At 54.4% G+C, this 16388-nt stretch overlaps 2 protein-coding genes across 2 annotated transcripts; both read right to left on the reverse strand.

Moving 5' to 3' along the window:
• Positions 1–1912: 1912 nt before the first annotated feature.
• KRT35 (keratin 35) lies at positions 1913–5479 on the reverse strand. The gene is made up of 7 exons (XM_058560959.1): positions 5009–5479; positions 4098–4180; positions 3743–3899; positions 3489–3650; positions 3074–3199; positions 2349–2569; positions 1913–2060 (listed from the first exon to the last, which is right to left on the reverse strand). The coding sequence occupies exons 1-7, from the start codon at positions 5477–5479 to the stop codon at positions 1913–1915; spliced, it is 1368 nt and encodes a 455-aa protein (XP_058416942.1).
• Positions 5480–12168: 6689 nt separating this feature from the next.
• KRT36 (keratin 36) lies at positions 12169–15758 on the reverse strand. Its single transcript, XM_058560958.1, has 7 exons — positions 15300–15758; positions 14509–14591; positions 14090–14246; positions 13364–13525; positions 13133–13258; positions 12748–12968; positions 12169–12350 (listed from the first exon to the last, which is right to left on the reverse strand). The coding sequence occupies exons 1-7, from the start codon at positions 15756–15758 to the stop codon at positions 12173–12175; spliced, it is 1386 nt and encodes a 461-aa protein (XP_058416941.1). The 3' UTR covers positions 12169–12172.
• Positions 15759–16388: the final 630 nt, after the last annotated feature.

Raw genomic sequence — 16388 nt, forward strand, 5'->3', positions numbered from 1 at the left:
AAAAGGTGGATGCCCACCCTCAGAGCAATCCAGGCATCCAGCTAGAATAGAGTCAACAATGTGACTCAGTTTTCAAATGCCCAGCATATGCTCAGCAAAGCATTAGGTACTACAGCACAGTCAGTGTCAGGTTCTCTATTTTCCTGATGAGGAAACTGATACTCAGGAAGGGACTGCCACCTGCTAAAGCTCCCACAGCCAGGAAGTGGTGGGGCTGGGATTTGAACCCAGGTCCATCTGACTCCTGTTGGGAGCCCATGTTCATAACACTAATGCCATGGAGCCCTTTAGCTGGCCTCCTCCCACCACTGAGGTAGGAAGGAGAAGAGGCAGTGAGTGGGCATCCTTCCTGTCCCACCCCAAGGCCTCCCTCCAATGAGGGTCAATCCTACCCCGGGCACCTAACACACTGCCTGGCCCAGGGAAGCACTCAGTAAGGGTTTGTTGAATGAACTGAAGGATCCTGAGATGGCCATCCTCCTCAGGGGCTGAGCCTCAGCAAAACCAGCCACGGTGTTCCAAGAAGACTGAAGCTGAGGCGGTGCCAGGAGCCAGGAGCGAGGGGGCTGGGAGAAACCAAAGCCCAGACCCTCCTTTACAGGGTGTTAGAAAGGGAGGATTCTACAGTCGAATCAGGCTGAACTATACGGCAGCCTTGAGGGATGGAGGTCTCAGGCCCGCCTTGGTCAGCATCTTTCACCAATCTGTTCTCCACCTTGGGTGCCGTTACAACTCGCTCAGTATCACTGAAGTTCCTTAGTGGTGCTCTCGGCATCTTAAAAAGCACACATGGACATCTGGGGACAACCCGCCTTTCTTTCTATCTCAGAAAGTTTTGCCTTCATCCTTCTCCACTTACCACTGAAATAGATGGAGCTTGGTCTTGGCTTGGTCTGTTGCGGGAGGACATTCTGGACACAAATGAGAACCTTTGGGCCAAGAGGCTGGGAGCTCCCACTTATGTACAGAAATGCTTTGGTATCCAAAGGCGCTGTGTGCCTCATCAGATGCCAAGGGTGCACAGGAACATGATGAGTCTCAAGGACAAGAATCTCTGAATCGTGGGTGGAAGTCACAATGGCAGGCTCGCTATTTCATCTGCTTTTGATGGCATGTGGGTTTTAAGGGGGTTTGCTGAACCGAAACGGCTGTGTGAAAGGGCTGCAGTCAAGAGGGAGGTTGACGCAAACACACTCCTGAAGCTTCCCTGGGTGTGGGATCCATGTTGCTGCTCTTACGAGGACCACAGGCATGAGGCTAAAAGCGGCCTAAAATGCTTCCAGTTGTACTGGTCTCAGCTTTATCCATGCTCCTCTGGGACCCCATGACCATGGACCCTAAGAGGGGTAGTAGGAAAGGTCTGGTACACCTATCGCCACGTTGGAAACTTGGAGAAGGGTCTTCATCAGAAAAGCTGAGCAAAAAGCCTCACAATAGGCCTCTGCACATCCCAAACAGGGGCATAGGGACCCTGTCATCCCCAGGGTCATACATGGTCAAACGTCCCCCATGCATTTGCCCTCTTCACCCAGCAGAGACACAAATCAGCAATACCAGAACGTGCTAGTCAGGCTTCGAGAGTAAATGAGCTTTATTGTTCTGCCAACAGAAGCCCTCTATTGCATTTCAGAACCCACTGAAATGGCACCCAGAAGGAAAACCTGACCCAGGAGGCAGCCTGAGAACAGAGACCCTGGCACCCATTGAAATGATCAAGAGTTGAGGCCTCCAGGGGTGGCCAGCCTACGACAGGCTTTGAGAAACATTAAGGCATGTATTTGCAATGAGCCCTATCAGGGCCAGGCCCTGGGCTCTACACGAAGAGAGGGGACTGGGCTTTAGGGTTAGGGCTGAATAGAGGCCAAGGCCAAGCCCTGGAGACAGTGGCCTTGGCTTTCTGGGCCAGCCACTCTCAGAACCGGCCCCCCAGGCAGGGGACACAAATGGGGTGGGGGCTGCAGGTTGTGCAGGCTGAGCCAGGACCGCAGGAGGCCGCAGGAAGACAGGGGAGGCCTGACTTGGAGGGTGAGTGATCAGGGGCACACGGGTTACAGGGAAGCCTAGGACAAAGAAAAAGGTCAGATTACTATGATTTTCCAGTTGCTATTTTCAATAACTCAGAGCACCTTAAAAATCCCCTAGTCTTGCCCCCTAGTTTTACCAATGGGAAAAGGGAGGCCCAGAGAGAAAAAAGACTTGTCAGGGTCACGTGATGAATTTGTAACAAGAGCAGAACTAAAATCGAGGGCTCCTGACTCCAAATGCTGGGTTCTTCCCAGGCACCTGCTGTCTCGCCAGAGCTTTGTAGACTGCATTCAGAAGACCAGAGAGCGTGCAGTGGTACTCACTTGCAGTCCTCGCTCTCCAGCAGGCCCCGGTACGTATTGATCTCACTCTCCAGCCGGGCCCGGACGTCCAGCAGCACCTGGTACTCCTGGTTCTGCCGCTCCAGGTCACTCCTGATCTCCGCCAGCTGGGACTCCACGTTGGTGATCAGGCCCTGCATCTGGGCCAGCTGGGAGCTGTAGCGGGCCTCTGTCTCTGCCAGGGTGGATTCCAAAGCATCTCTCTGAGGGCAAGGATTGTATAGGGAGGAAGAAGGGTAAAGGTTAGAGAAGGAGCAAGGAAGGTGCACTTAATCCATTTGGGTCTCAGTGGGGCCTCAGAATCCAAGAACGGAAGCTCAGAGAATCACTTTGAGCCAGGGTGAACCACAATCAGACATCGCATCTGAGATGAGCCAGTTGGCCCCTGTAGCCAACTGGAACTAGAGAGTGTCTCCCCCATTAATGATATCTCTGAGTAACTGATAATTACTCGGAATGTGTCTGCTTACACAAATACAGGAGCTGCTGCTGGGACATGTCAGTTGCTACAGGTCTTCTGTCTTTCACCACTGGGAGATTTCTGAATGGGGGCTGGGCCCCCCTTTCCTCTTCTCTACACAGAAAATCCTTGATGCTCAAGAACTGGAACCCCTGGAGCCTGCCTGTATGGTCAGAGCATGGAGGCCAGGGGCTCCTGTGCTGCTAGGCTTAGCCCCCCAGCAGCCCCGCTCAAGCCTCGGGCTCACCGTGCTCTGCTGGGCCTGCAGCTCGATCTCCAGGGCGTTGACCGTGCGTCTCAGCTCGATGACCTCCGCCTGGCAGGACTGCAGCTGCTCGGAGCTGGACACCACCTGCTGGTTCAGCTCCTCTGTCTGAAACACACACACAGGCTCTGGTCAAGAACGTTGGGACTCAGCTTCAGAGGTCTACAGAGGCCACTTAGAATCACAAGCCAAGAAGGACCTTCCAGATTACCCCGTCCAAACCATTCATTTCACACTTGAGGACATTGTTGCTTAGAGGACGACAACCTGCCCAAGGTGCATAGTGAGGCTGAAACAGAGCTGGGCTCAAACTCAGGTTTCTTGATTCAGAGCCCCAGGGTCACTCTGTGTGACCCACCCTGTGTCTCTGTTGCGCTGACTGTTTCCAGGTACCTACCTGAGTGTTGAACCAATCTTCAGCATCCCGGCGGTTATTCTCCACCAGGGTCTCGTACTGGCACCTCATCTCATCCAGAACGCGGTTCAGGTCAACAGGCGGAGCAGCGTCCACCTCAACATTGAGCCGGTCACCAAGCTGGCAGCGCAGTGAGTTCACTTCCTGTGGCACAGACCAGGGTCAGCACTAACTTTCCCAGCTTGCTGCCTCTTTCATCCTCCTCCCCACAAGCTCACCTGCTCCCCCATGCTCACCTCCTCGTGGTTCTTCTTGAGGCAGAGCAGCTCCTCCTTCAGGGACTCCACCTGGGCCTCCAGATCGGCCTTGCACAGGGTCAGATCATCCAGAATCCTACGCAGGCCATTCATGTCTGACTCCACCAGCTGCCTCATGGACACCTCCGTCTCATACCTGGCAGGCACATAACAGAGCACCTGAAGCTGCGCTTCCTTTATACCAAGTCAGATCCCACCCCAAACTGGCCTGGTGCTGTGTGTCCTGCCTTAATGCCTCAGTGACTTAGTGCAACCAAAACCCTTGGTTTCACCAAGGCATTGCCAACGTCCAGTTCTACCAGCCTCCAACAAAGGGGCGAGCAGGACAACTCACTTGGTCCTGAAATCATCGGCAGCCAGCTTGGCGTTGTCGATCTGCACCACCAGCCTGGCGTTCTCTGCCTTGGTGCACAGGGTCTGGGGAAATAAAGAAGTGACTTCAGTGAAAGCAAGGACATTCTGCTGCCTAAGCTTCCAAAGCTGATGTGGGCTGCATCTGGAGGGAGGGAATCACCCAGCCCTGGGCTCTTGGCAGCTGAGGCTCCACGAAGGCTTAGGGCATGCTGCACGGGTCAGACTAGGAAACCTCTAAATTCCCTTCCTTCCAGTGCAGTGCATCTGCTACCTGTGACCTGGGGTAGAGAGAGAGACACGTGGAAATGCTGCAGGAAAGACCTAACATGGTGGCTTCCTCCTGTCCGCCTATCTCCCATGCTACTGGCGGGTCATTACCAACAGCGTACTCTGTGCTTCTCTGGGCATACATGGTCCCTCTCAGGAGCCAGCTGGGACTTTCAGGGGCTGTGGGCTGGGCAAGAAGGAAACTTCTGACAGGACTTTCCTTCCCTGGTTAGTTATAGGAAACTGATCTGCACCAGACACATCAAATCCAATCCTCTCACTTTAAAAAAAATGAAACAATTAAAACTCAGAGAGGTGGGCTGTGGTCCCAGAGACCACATAACCAGTCAGTTCATAGGGCCTGTGTTCAAGCTCTGGTTCCACTAACTGCCAGCTGGATCACCTTGAATAAGTCACTTAACCAGCCTGAGCCTCAGTGTTCTCATCTGTAAATGGGCTAATGATACCTCCCTCAGAAGATTATCAGGAGGAGTAAATGAGGCCACAGATGTGACCATGCTTTGTGACCTCTAAAGTGCCCCACGGGAGCAGGGCTGCCACCACAGATGTTCTGGCTTTCAGTCCAGTGCTGGTGGGCAGCCAAAGCCACTCTGAGCCTCTTACCTTCTTCTGGAGCTCCTCAATGGTCCGGAAGTAGGACTGGTAGTCGGGGCATAGGAAGGGCACCTGCTGCTCACACCACTCGCGGATGCGGCTCTCCAGCTCCGCGTTCTCCCGCTCCAGCTGGCGCACTTTCTCCAGGTAGCTGGCCAGGCGGTCGTTCAGGGACTGCATGGTCTCCTTCTCGTTGCCGGTGAGGATGCCCTCCCCAAACCAGCCCCCGCCCGTGCTGTAGCTGGTGGCAAAGCCTCCGGAGGGCAGGCAGAGAGCAGGGAGGCAGCTGGCGGCCCTGCAGCTGCTCCTGCCCAGTCCAGCTGAGCATGCAGAGAAGCTGTGGGGCCCCCGGGAGAGGCTTGGGAGCTTGCAAGAGCTGCTGGAGTACATGGTGGACACGCGAGCAGAGGCCCCCCAAGTCCCTCCCGGGCCCTTGAGAGACGCCGAAGAGAAGCTGGCCTTGAGGCATTTGGAAGCCATGACCTCAGCAGCCTGGACCCAAGTGATGGATCGCCAAAGCCAGATACCCCCGCTGCAGAGAAGCAGCTCCTCATCCGGGTTTATATTTCTGCCCCAGTGGGCGTTGGCCTTTTCAAAGTGTTTTCTCCTTGTTAAAGTTAGTACCACTTTCTATCAGAACCCCTCATTAACCTGTTATTTAGCTCCCTGTGAACATTTCCCAGCCTCATAAAAAAGGAACCCTTTTGGACTAGTGGCTACGTCGAGACTCATCTCCACCGCCCCACATCAGCGAGAAGACCAAGTCTCCGTCTATTCTTCAAAGGGCCCTGTCATCAGAGCCCAGACCTCAGACTCCTCCTTAAGAGGTGTGGGAGTCCAGCCCCTGTCTTGACTCTCTCCAGCATTGTCTCCTTTTGTGGGCCCAAGGGAGTAGAGGAGGCCTCTGGGTTGGCTCCTGGGCCATGGAAGACCAAGCCTGGTTGTTGCAAGAAGGCAGGAGCCTTGCACCCAAAGAGACATAGAAGGCTCTAGAATGGCCCAGGAAATATGACTATAGGGATCAACTATCCGGTCTTACCAGGATTGGTCTAGTTTTAGTGATAAAGCCCCGTATCCCAGGGAACTCCTCAGTCCCGGGCAAAACAGAACACTTGGTCACCCCAGATACAGCCCCGAGCCTTGATGGACACAACCCCACTGCCTCCCTCCCCAGGAAATCTATTCTGTTTGTGTAGCCTCAGCTCCAGCCAAAACAACTGGAAGTCGGCTAACTGCGCACCTGCCCCTGGTGACACCTCCCATGTGTAGGGAGGTATGTCTTCCCAGGCTCTGGTTGAAAAATGGGGAAGCTTTTCCTTCTGGTTACCTAGGGACAGGGGGAGTGGCCTTGACTCACAGGCCTCCTCAGGAGGCACATAGAGCCTAGCCTTCAGAGCTTCTCTCTGCTATAGAGGTTGTGTAGACTGACACCCAGAAAGCTTGACAAGGGTGGGTTATTTTTTTTCCCCCCCAAAGCCCCAGTAGATAGTTGTATGTCATAGCTGCACATTCTTCTAGTTGCTGTATGTGGGACGTGGCCTCAGCATTGCCAGAGAAACGGTGTGTCGGTGCGCGCCCAGGATCCGAACCCGGGCCACCAGCAGCAGAGCGCACGCACTTAACTGCTAAGCCACAGGGCCGGCCCAAGGGTGGGTTATTTTTCCAGCAAATCCTATCTGCCAAGCAAGTGAGACCTGGAAGAGGGGTTGGGAGCTGAGTGAGCAGGCAGGTGGAGCTGGGGAGGGGCCTCGTCAGGTGGAGCCCTATGGGACTTACCTTCTGGTCTGCCCTGCGGTCCTGCGTCCTGTTTATTCTTCTAGGGACATGCATTATCTTCCCATCAGGAGAACGACAGTGAGCTGAGCACCATGTTAATCCTCCTGTTGCTCTGTGAGCCCGAGCTCATTATCCCCATCTTGAAGTTGAGGAAACCAAGACTCAGGGACTATAGGAGCTTGCTGAAGTACCACCAGCTAGTGACTGGCAGAGCCAAGATGCTACCCCAAGTCTGGCCTGGCCCAGACTGGGTGGCCCACCACCCACCTCCACCTCTGCCCCAGAATCCCATCCTGGGCTGCTGGACAGAGTCGGGCTCTACAGAGAACGGAAAGGACAGAATTGGGTGGATTCCAACAGCCACTGGTGTCCCAGGAGAAGCAGCACAGCATCACGGTGACGTGTGAACTCTGTGGGTTCACATTCCAGCCCGGCCGCACACCAACGGTGTGACTTAACTTCTGTCCATCTTTTCCTCCCCTGTAAACTGGGAAGAGGATAATGTACCTACTTCCCAGGGCTGCTGTGAGGATTACATGAGTTTGGAACATCTAGAACAGCACCTGCTCATGGTAAGTGCTCAGTAATGGCAGCTGCTGATTGCCAGTCACCACGCAGCTGGAGTCTTGTACTTAGATTGGCGATGCTAAGCAGCTGTCACTAGGGAGTGTGGATGGGCTCTGAGCACATAGGCCACCAAACCTCTGGCCAGGTGCATGTGTTTGGGGCCCTCAGATATAGAGCTCCCATGAGTCATTGTGCCCTTCTCACACCCAAGGACCTGGTGTGACCGGCACCCGCCCAGCACAATCTAGGGCCCCATTGGCTGCCTCAGCCTCCCCTCCCTGGAAATCCACGCCCCAGTGCAAAGACGTAGCTGAGCTAAGAGCCTGGCTGCACTTCTGTGGGTGTTTGTGTTTCCCACCCATGTGAGTACTGGGCTCCATCCAAGCCCTGCTAAGCTGCAGCCTCCTCGAGACGTGCTCTGAGCTCAACAAGGGCCTCCCAGGAGCCACAGGGCCCAGAGGAGCCACAGCAGTGGAGGCCTGGGAAACCTCGTGCTGTTTATACCCCTGGGGGTCACATGGGTTCCCAAGCGGGGCTCCACACTTGTGCTGCCCAGACAGGGTTTCTCTCCCCAACCCAGCCCTGTTGATAAGGAGGCTAATGGTACCAGCCATCATTCATTGAGCGCTTAGTACCTGCCAGGCTCAGCACAGCAGCTGAGCTCTCTCCATGTGTTCTCTCATTCACTCCTCACAACAACCTCATGAAATCGGCATCACTAATATCCCCATCTAATAGATGAGTAAACTGAGGCTTGGAATGTTTCAGGAGTCTGCCCGAGGTCACACAGCTAGTGAGTGGCAGAGCCAGCAGAACTAACATCTGTACAGCCGTTCAAGGTACACTCTCTCCTGTAAGCCCCTCACATGCCCTGCAACATAGCCGTGGAAAGAAGGGTGCTAACTCCCAGGGTGGTGAATGCTTAACCCAACATCCACGTGGTCGTCCCAGGGAGACTAAAGCCCAGGCTTTCCCGCTGCAGACCTGAGGCCCTTCCCACTGCCACTGGGGGCCCAGCCCCAGCCTAGCCTTCTCCCCAGAGCCTGCCCCCTGCTCCAGCCTTGTGGTGCCGTCTTAGCTCTGAACATCCATGGCAGTGACTGGTGGGGGATCCATTGGCTCTCCCTTCACTGGAATTGTCCTCAAAGTGTGCTGTGTTTCAGCCCTATCTTCCCAGGGAGACTCTAAGTCCTTGGGGGCAAGGACTGACCTCGTGCTTCTGTTGAAACCTCTGAACCCAGCACAGTGCTGGGCTTCAGAATGAATGAATGCTTTACCCGTGGTGAATTGTGCTAAGTAGGGAGGCAAAGAAAGGATTTTGAGAGGAAGGGAGCATAGAAGGGAGGGCCAGAGGAAGGAAGGAGAGAAAAAGTGAGTAGGGAGCAGGGAGGGGATGATGCTTCCAAAGTCCATCTTACCGTCCCTGCTCTCAGAGATGAGCAAGCCAAGGCTCAGCGCTGGCGAGAGACTAGGCATCTCTGCAGGTGAGCGGTTCCCGCCCAGACTGACCAGCCCCTGAGGCAGAGGACCAAGTGTTCTCTGGGCCAGAAGCCATTCTGCCTAGAGGGGGATAGGACCCATAAGCCAACCAGTGCTAAACATGTAGCTAAGAGTTCTGATAAGTTTGTTTTTGGATAATTTTATAAAACATATAAGTAATATTTTTAAAGCTATGAAGTAGCGTGTAAATTGTTCTGGCTATTTCTATTCTTTCTTGGCATTCTTTTTTTTTTTTTTTTTTTCTGCTGAGGAAGATTCGCCCTGAACTAACATCTGTTGCCAATCTTCCTCTTTTTTTTTTTTTATGTGAGCTGCCACCACAGCATGGCCACGGACAGATGAGTGATGTGGTTCCACACCTGGGAACCGAACCCAGGCTGCCAAAGTGGAGCGTGACAAACTTGAACGACTAGGCCATCAGGGCTGGCCCTCCATTCTTTCTTAGCATTCCTTGTAATAGAACAAAATAGTTACTTAGAACCCCTTATCAGCAAGAACTAACATGGTTTAGCAAGTATCCCAATACATCATAATACATAGTAATAATAATAATCCTACAAGACCTTTGCACTCTATTCAAAAGGGGTCTATGCTGTCCCCAGAACATGCCATGGACACACTCGACTGTTCTCAAATACCCTTTTCCCTCCTTCCTCCTCCTCCTGCCCATCCTTCAAGGTTTCCATCAATTCAAATCTCCCCTAAAGCCTCCTCTGGTCGCCCCAGCTCTCTGTAGTCTCTCTCCCCCCTGAGAACCTGAAAGCCTGCCCCACACCCCGCCTGTATCCTTGGTGCCCTGTCGTAGTGCGAGGGGTTGTGTACACCGCTTGACCGTCAGCTCCTTGGGGACTGTGCCTGTCTTCCACTATTTGGCCCAGCTGCTGCCCCATCCCCGCTTCTCCCTGGATGAGCCCCTCCATCGGCACTGGGTTTCCCATGCGTACGGTGGTCAGTATACATCTGTTGATTGATCAATTGATCTGAGTATGTGTGAATGAGGAAGACAGCCAGACATTATATCTATCTGGAAAGTGCAAACAAGATCAGACCACCTTGAAATAAAGTATTACATTCACTCTGGGGAAATATGATAAAATGTAATATTTTATATCATTTCTCTCTTGATTTCAAGGAAAGAGCAATGACATAGGAGTCAAAAGATCTGAGAAGCTGTCCTAAGTCTGCCGCTTGCTGTGCCAATGCCCAGTCCACAACAGTGTTGTGTTGTGTGCACATTGGTTAGTGATTGAAATTGGAACTCAGTTAAGGGTGTATGTGAGGCTGAGAGTGGGAGGGGTTCCCTAACCAATGCAGATGCTCCAAACAGTTTAATAAAAAGCTAGACAAAGCTACATCAATAAAGCGCCTGCAGCCATGCTGGGCTGTCTGGGTGCGTGAGATGAGGCTGTGAAGGCACTCTGTAAACTGTAGAGTGCTCATAAAAAGGTAACACACTGTACGGTATGAGGAGTTGATAGCATGATTATTCGTCAGGTTTCAACGCTGTGTGGTCTGTTTGCCTGCTCTGACGCAGTAGCAAGGCAGCTCGAGCTGTGGCCAGAGCGGAAGGCTCAGTCCACTCCCCGATCCCTGGCTGTTCCATGCACCAGCGAATGGGGATGTGATGCGCACTGTGCACACCTGGCCGCCCACGTCTCATCTCCTGAGCCTCTGGCCAGAGCCAGGAATTGCAGACCCCAGGCCCAGAGCAGAGTGCGGAGCACAGAGAGGGGCAGGGCAGGGCAGGAGTGAGACCATGTGGACTGGCCCTCCTGCCCGGCCTCTGGCCCCAAAGCCAGTAGATCCTCTGAGGTCGAGGCCCTCAGCTTCACTGTCCAGCTCCAAGAGTGCTACTGGCGGACAGCACAGGCCCCACAGCACCCTGCCATGTAAGGAAGCAAAGAGTTTGGGCCCACCTGCTGGGGTCCCCCGTTCCCCACTGTCAGCCCAGGCACTCTTCACTTAACACCAATGCGCGCAGCTACCACTTCCTGGGTGCTGTACACACATTGTCCCCTTGGAGCCTCCCGGCAGCCCCATTTCACAGAGGAACCAGCTGAGACCAGAGAGGTCATGTGACATGACCGGGTGCCCACCACCAAGCACAGAGCCAGGCTCAGCCCGCGATGCTCCCGTTCTGCCTGTGCACGTCCTCCCCTAAGGTCTGAGATGCGTTTGCTGCACCTCTGGCTTGTCCAGCAAGTGGTTAAAGATTCATGTTGAGAGACAGATGTGTGAGAAACTGTGTGCTGGGAAGAGCACCAGAGTTAGGTTGAGAATAGCTGAGCAATGGCCTGTCTCTGCCACTAACCACTGTGTAGCCTGGGGCAATTCGCTGCCCTCTCTGGGCCTGTGTTCTCAACTGAAGCATGAGGCAGAGGGACAAAGGAGATGTGGAGCCCTTAGACTTCTCACAGGGGCTTCTCTGATCAGAGGGATGTCCAAGGCCTGGCACAGTTAGGCTTAACGGTAGAATCCAGGGCACTATGAACTCTGCCCCACAGCAAGGTCCCCGTCCCCTGCTGTGTCTGACCCCCACATACACATTTCACTGTCCCTGCTGCCCTTCACTTCAGCTCTGATTCCAGTGTTGGAGACGTGGATTCACCTGGCCCTCCTGCCTTCATCTCTCTGCTCACCCCGACTCCCCTCCCTGGGGTGGTGGGCCCAGGCTGGCCCCCTGGGGTTTGCCTCTCCCTGGTTGGTCCTGGAACCCCCTCTCCTGAGGGTGGGCCAGCAGGGTGACGGGAGCTGGACAAGGGAAGAGAAGCTGAAGGGAAGAGAGAGAGAACCACCGGATCCGGGCAGGGCTACCGAGGACTGGCCTGGGAGAACTTGTCTCTCTGGGGCTGCCCCCAGGTGGGTACCCACAGGCGGGCCCAGCCTATGGGTTACGGCCAGCACCCATCCGGGTTGGGTCAGTGACTTCTTATGAACCAAGGCCTGGGGTATCCCCGTTATTAAATATTTTGAATCACCCTGTCATTCTTCCCACTCAGAGCAAGAAAAGACGGAACTGAAACCAAAACCCACAATCTTACTGCAACCCATGATCAAGCACCCCCACCAACTAGCCGCGTGAGAACAGACAGAGTCAAGTTTGCTATGCCAAGAGAACACACTTTATTGGGGATATTTCCAGGGAAACCTAGTTTTACATGGCGTAAAAGCGGTTAAGTCCAGAAACACAACATAAGAAGGATTTTGGTAGAAAAACCTGCTGAGCGGGGAGCCCCTTTAGGGAAGGTGAGGGTGGTTGAGAGCCAGGAGCCACAGGGGTGTCCTCCTTCCTGTGGGCCAGGGCCTGCCCTGGTGGGTCGGGCGGGCTGGTTACAGTGGGCAGGGCTGCAGGTGTTCCCTGGAAGAAATGATTTTCCCGTCTCTGATCTCCTCGGTGATGGTGCGGATCTGGGCGCTGACCTGGGAAGCCTGGGCACAGGGCACCGTGGAGACATAAGGAACTCTGATGGCAGGCTTGCACTCCGTGGCACAGGGATGGGCAGGCAGCCTGAGGAAAAGAAATCATGTCAGGTGCGTTTGGCATCGAGGCACTGGACTGACATTCAAGTTAAACAGATTTAGGGGATCAAGTGAGACAGGTGGGTGACAACAAGTGGCCTCAGACAGTGCCTCTGAAATCCCCGAGGGTAGGAGGATAGGGCTGCAGGGATGAAGATTAGAATGTCCCAGCCAAACACAATGGCTGGAAGAGTGCTGGGTGCTGGGCTGGCTTGTCCCCTGTGAATGGGCCAAGCCAGGGGCTACAAGGAATGTCTCGAGAGGCTATGGATCGACCCCCGTCATCTGTGCAATAACCCCTGCAGGGACTGACTCCCCAAGTGCAGCGCTGAGGGTCGGGTCCAGTTGATCCTTCCCCCAGCTTTCCAGGCCCGCAGGCCACTCACTTGCAGTCCTCGCTCTCCAGCAGGCGGCGGTAGGTGGCGATCTCCGACTCCAGCCGTGCCTTGACGTCCAGGAGGACCTGGTACTCGTGGTTCTGCCGCTCCAGGTCGCAGCGGATCTCTGCCAGCTGGGCCTCCACGTTGGTGATCAGGCCCTGCATCTGGGCCAGCTGGGTGCTGTAGCGGGCCTCAGTCTCCGCCAGGGTGGATTCCAGGGAATTCCGCTGTGATAGGAAAGAAGAAGAGCTGACACCACCACCCAGAGACCACAGCTCTGGGAATCTGCTTGTCGCTTTGATTGCACCCCATGAAAACCTGCGTGCTGAGACGAGCGGATCAGGGGGCCTGCCACGAGCTGCAGCCGGCCACTCAGGCAGAGGCCACTCACCGAGCTCTGCTGCGCCTGCAGCTCGATCTCCAGGGCATTGACTGTGCGTCTTAGCTCGATGATCTCCACCTGGCAGGACTGCAGTTGCTCGGAGCTGGACACCACCTGCTGGTTCAGCTCCTCGGTCTGAAACGTATGAAAGGGCCCAGAGTGTGGTCAGACGAAGCGAAGCTCCTGTAAATGGTAACTCCCCCCTCAGGAGCTTGTGGTCCTGGGCTGCCCCAGCCCCACCTGGGTGTTGAACCAGGTCTCCACATCTCTACGGTTATTCTCCACCAGGGTCTCATATTGGCATCTCATATCATCCAGAATCTTGTTGAGATCCACCGAGGGGGCGGCATCCACTTCCACGTTCAGTCGATCCCCAAGTTGGCCACGGAGCACATTGACTTCCTGCAGAGAGGAGATGAGATGGCATAAGGTTGTGAAAAAGATACTGGATTGGGGATGCAACGGACCTGGTTCAAACCCCCCTCCCTCAGTTGCCAGCTGTGTGAAATTAAACAGGATGCTTAACCTCTCTGAGCCTCAGCCTCCTCATGGACCTACACCTACCTCCTTCAGGGATTTGGGAGAGTAGAGTAAGACAATGCAAACACCTGGCAAATAGAATTGTTGTTTATCAGGCACTAGAGTCCAAATGGAGATTTAGTGTCACGGGCAGGAGTGTGGGATCTTGGAACCTTAGGCAAGTGACTTAACCTTTCCGTGCCTCAGTTTTCTCATCTGTAAAGTGGAGCTTGTAATAGTATATACCTCCTGGGATTACTGTGAGGATGAAATGAAATGAGAATGAAATGCAAAGAGCTTTGTATAGTTCCTGGCACACAGTAAGCAGTCAATAGATGCCAGCTGGGGTCACTGTGGAGTTGGCCATCATGGCTGTCATGCCTAAGGGTCAGTAGTGGCTCCTCACTGGATGAGAAACATTGGGAGGCCGCCTGGCACCAGCCTCACCTCCTCGTGGTTCTTCTTGAGGCAGAGCAGCTCCTCCTTCAGGGACTCCACCTGCATCTCCAGGTCAGCCTTGCACAGGGTCAGCTCGTCCAGGATCCTGCGCAGGCCGTTGGTGTCGGCCTCCACCAGCTGCCGCAAGCCCAGCTCCGTCTCGTACCTGCACACACAGAACCCTGCCAAGTCTGCAGCAAAGGAGCCAGGCCCAGGCAGGGCCCCCTGCCCTGCTGTCCAGCTGCAATTGCTGATTTGGAGTCAGCAGCGTAGTGGTCCTTTCCCTTGACCCCGAAGCAATCCAGGGCCAATGCCACATTTCCCACTTACAGCTCCATCTGGCCTCACTCCCATCTCACCGGCTCCCAAAGGCAGGGGACAGAGGCAAGGAAGCAGTACAAAAACCTTCCCTGATTGGGCCCACTCACTTGGTCCGGAAGTCATCCGCAGCCAGCTTGGCATTGTCAATTTGCAGGACCAGCCTGGCGTTCTCAGCCTTGGTCAGCAGGATCTGGGGAACAAGGAGTGTCCCATGAGCTAGGGAAGGCCTAGCAGTGAGGAGGTGGGTGGGAGGGGATAGCCCAGCTCACAGAAGCCATGCTTCTAAGTACCATCAGCACCCTCAGCATTTCCAGCCCTGAGCCCTGAGCCCTGAGTCCAGGTATGGAGGGAGCATTGACCCCAGGAGAGGCATCACAAGGATGCCAGAGGCCATCAGTCTGGCATCTGTAGCCCCCTGAGTGACACAATGGGACACAGCAAGGTAAGTGGAGAGAACCAGGCCGACCTGGTTCAGGCTCTGCCTCCAACACTCGCAGGCTGTGTGATCTTGGGCAAGTTGCTGAATCTCCCTAAAATTCAACTTCCACATCTGTTAAATGGGCCAGTAATACCCATCTCTCCAAGATGAGGAATAAATAAGCCAACAGATCATCCAGCACAGTGCCTGTGTCCGGTAGGGGCTTGGTACATGTTACTGCCCTTCCTATAGCTGAGACAGCGAGAAGAGGGGAGGAATGACTGGCAACATGTTACAAGCGAGTGAGAGATCAGCAGAGAGGTCTGGGTCCCCCAGGAAACCAAGACCCTAGAGAGAAAAGCTTGCCCTAACAGGAGAGTTCCCTAAGAGCTGCAGTCCCATCTATAATCTCTTGGGATAAGGCAGACCCCTCCCAGAGGTTGGGCTGCCCCGCTGGAGAGGGGCCAGGTCATCCACTACCTTCTGCTGGAGCTCCTCGATGGTCCTGAAGTAGGACTGGTAGTCTGGGCAGATATACGGGATCTGAGACTCGTACCACTCCCGGATGCGGCTCTCCAGCTCCGCGTTCTCCTGTTCCAGCTGGCGCACCTTCTCCAGGTAGTTGGCCAGGCGGTCGTTCAGGAACTGCATGGTCTCCTTCTCGTTGCCATTGAAGGTGCCCTCGCAGAACCAACCACCACTCCCAACAAAGCTAGAGGGATAGCACCCGGTGGACAGACAGGAGGCCGGCAAGCAGCTCCCGAAGCCAGAGAGGCCCAGCCTGACGGAGGAGGCCGACCTCGCAGCACCAGCAAGACTGGGGATCCTGCAGGAGCCCACAGAGCGGACAGAGGACACCCGAGTGATGCCACCTGCTGTGCCACAGAGGCCCCTGACAGACCCAGAGGAGAAGATCGGGGAGCAGATCTGGGTGGCCATGATGCTAGCAGAGGAAACTCACAGCTTAGCAAGGAGCTCGGGTTCTGGATTCTCAAGGCCTCTCTGGGGCATTTATATACACTTTCCATGGGGTGTTGGCATGTCACTCTTGGGAAAGCTTATTCCTATTCTGGAAAGCTAATCTCATTGGAACGTGATTTTTGCTACCCATCCGGAACTCCTTACTTGTAAAAACAAAATTGTGGAATTTGGTTTGCTAAGTCAGGACTCTCAGCTGTTGTCATTTCCTAGCAGAATATGAATTTTATTGCCTCTTCAAAGTCTTTGCACCAGATCCCATAAATCGGGAGTGGCCTCACAAGTGACATTTGGTTCCTGCTGTTGCTGCATGCCTTCCCCTGAGGAAGCCAGTCTGTCCATTTGTCACCCCCAGCCACTACCCACACCCCTCAGAGCTGCTCACCTGTGCCTAGACCACTGGGATGGTGAAAGGGAGCAAAGTGAACTAAAATTCATGAGGCACCTACTTATGTGCCAGGCTGGTAGTTAGTTCGTTTATACCCCACAACAATCCTGGGAGGTGGCCAATATTGTCTCCATTTTACCGATGTGGAAACTGAGGCTCAGAATGGTTAAAAAAAAAAAAAAGCTTTCTCAAAGTGAACAGGC

Source organism: Diceros bicornis, chromosome 18, assembly GCF_020826845.1.
Source record: "Diceros bicornis minor isolate mBicDic1 chromosome 18, mDicBic1.mat.cur, whole genome shotgun sequence".
In the NCBI taxonomy this organism is placed as follows: domain Eukaryota; kingdom Metazoa; phylum Chordata; class Mammalia; order Perissodactyla; family Rhinocerotidae; genus Diceros; species Diceros bicornis.

Excerpts from the sequence above, each read along its gene's own strand:
- KRT36 (XM_058560958.1), bottom strand. The coding sequence starts at position 15,758 with ATGGCCACCCAGATCTGCTCCCCGATCTTCTCCTCTGGGTCTGTCAGG. Across the intron at positions 14,592-15,299 it reads TCGAGGAGCTCCAGCAGAAG|ATCCTGCTGACCAAGGCTGA; the intron begins GTAGTGGATGAC and ends CTTGTTCCCCAG. Across the intron at positions 14,247-14,508 it reads GCGGATGACTTCCGGACCAA|GTACGAGACGGAGCTGGGCT; the intron begins GTGAGTGGGCCC and ends CTGTGTGTGCAG.
- KRT35 (XM_058560959.1), bottom strand. The coding sequence starts at position 5,479 with ATGGCTTCCAAATGCCTCAAGGCCAGCTTCTCTTCGGCGTCTCTCAAG. Across the intron at positions 4,181-5,008 it reads TTGAGGAGCTCCAGAAGAAG|ACCCTGTGCACCAAGGCAGA; the intron begins GTAAGAGGCTCA and ends TTATTTCCCCAG. Across the intron at positions 3,651-3,742 it reads TCAAGAAGAACCACGAGGAG|GAAGTGAACTCACTGCGCTG; the intron begins GTGAGCATGGGG and ends TCTGTGCCACAG.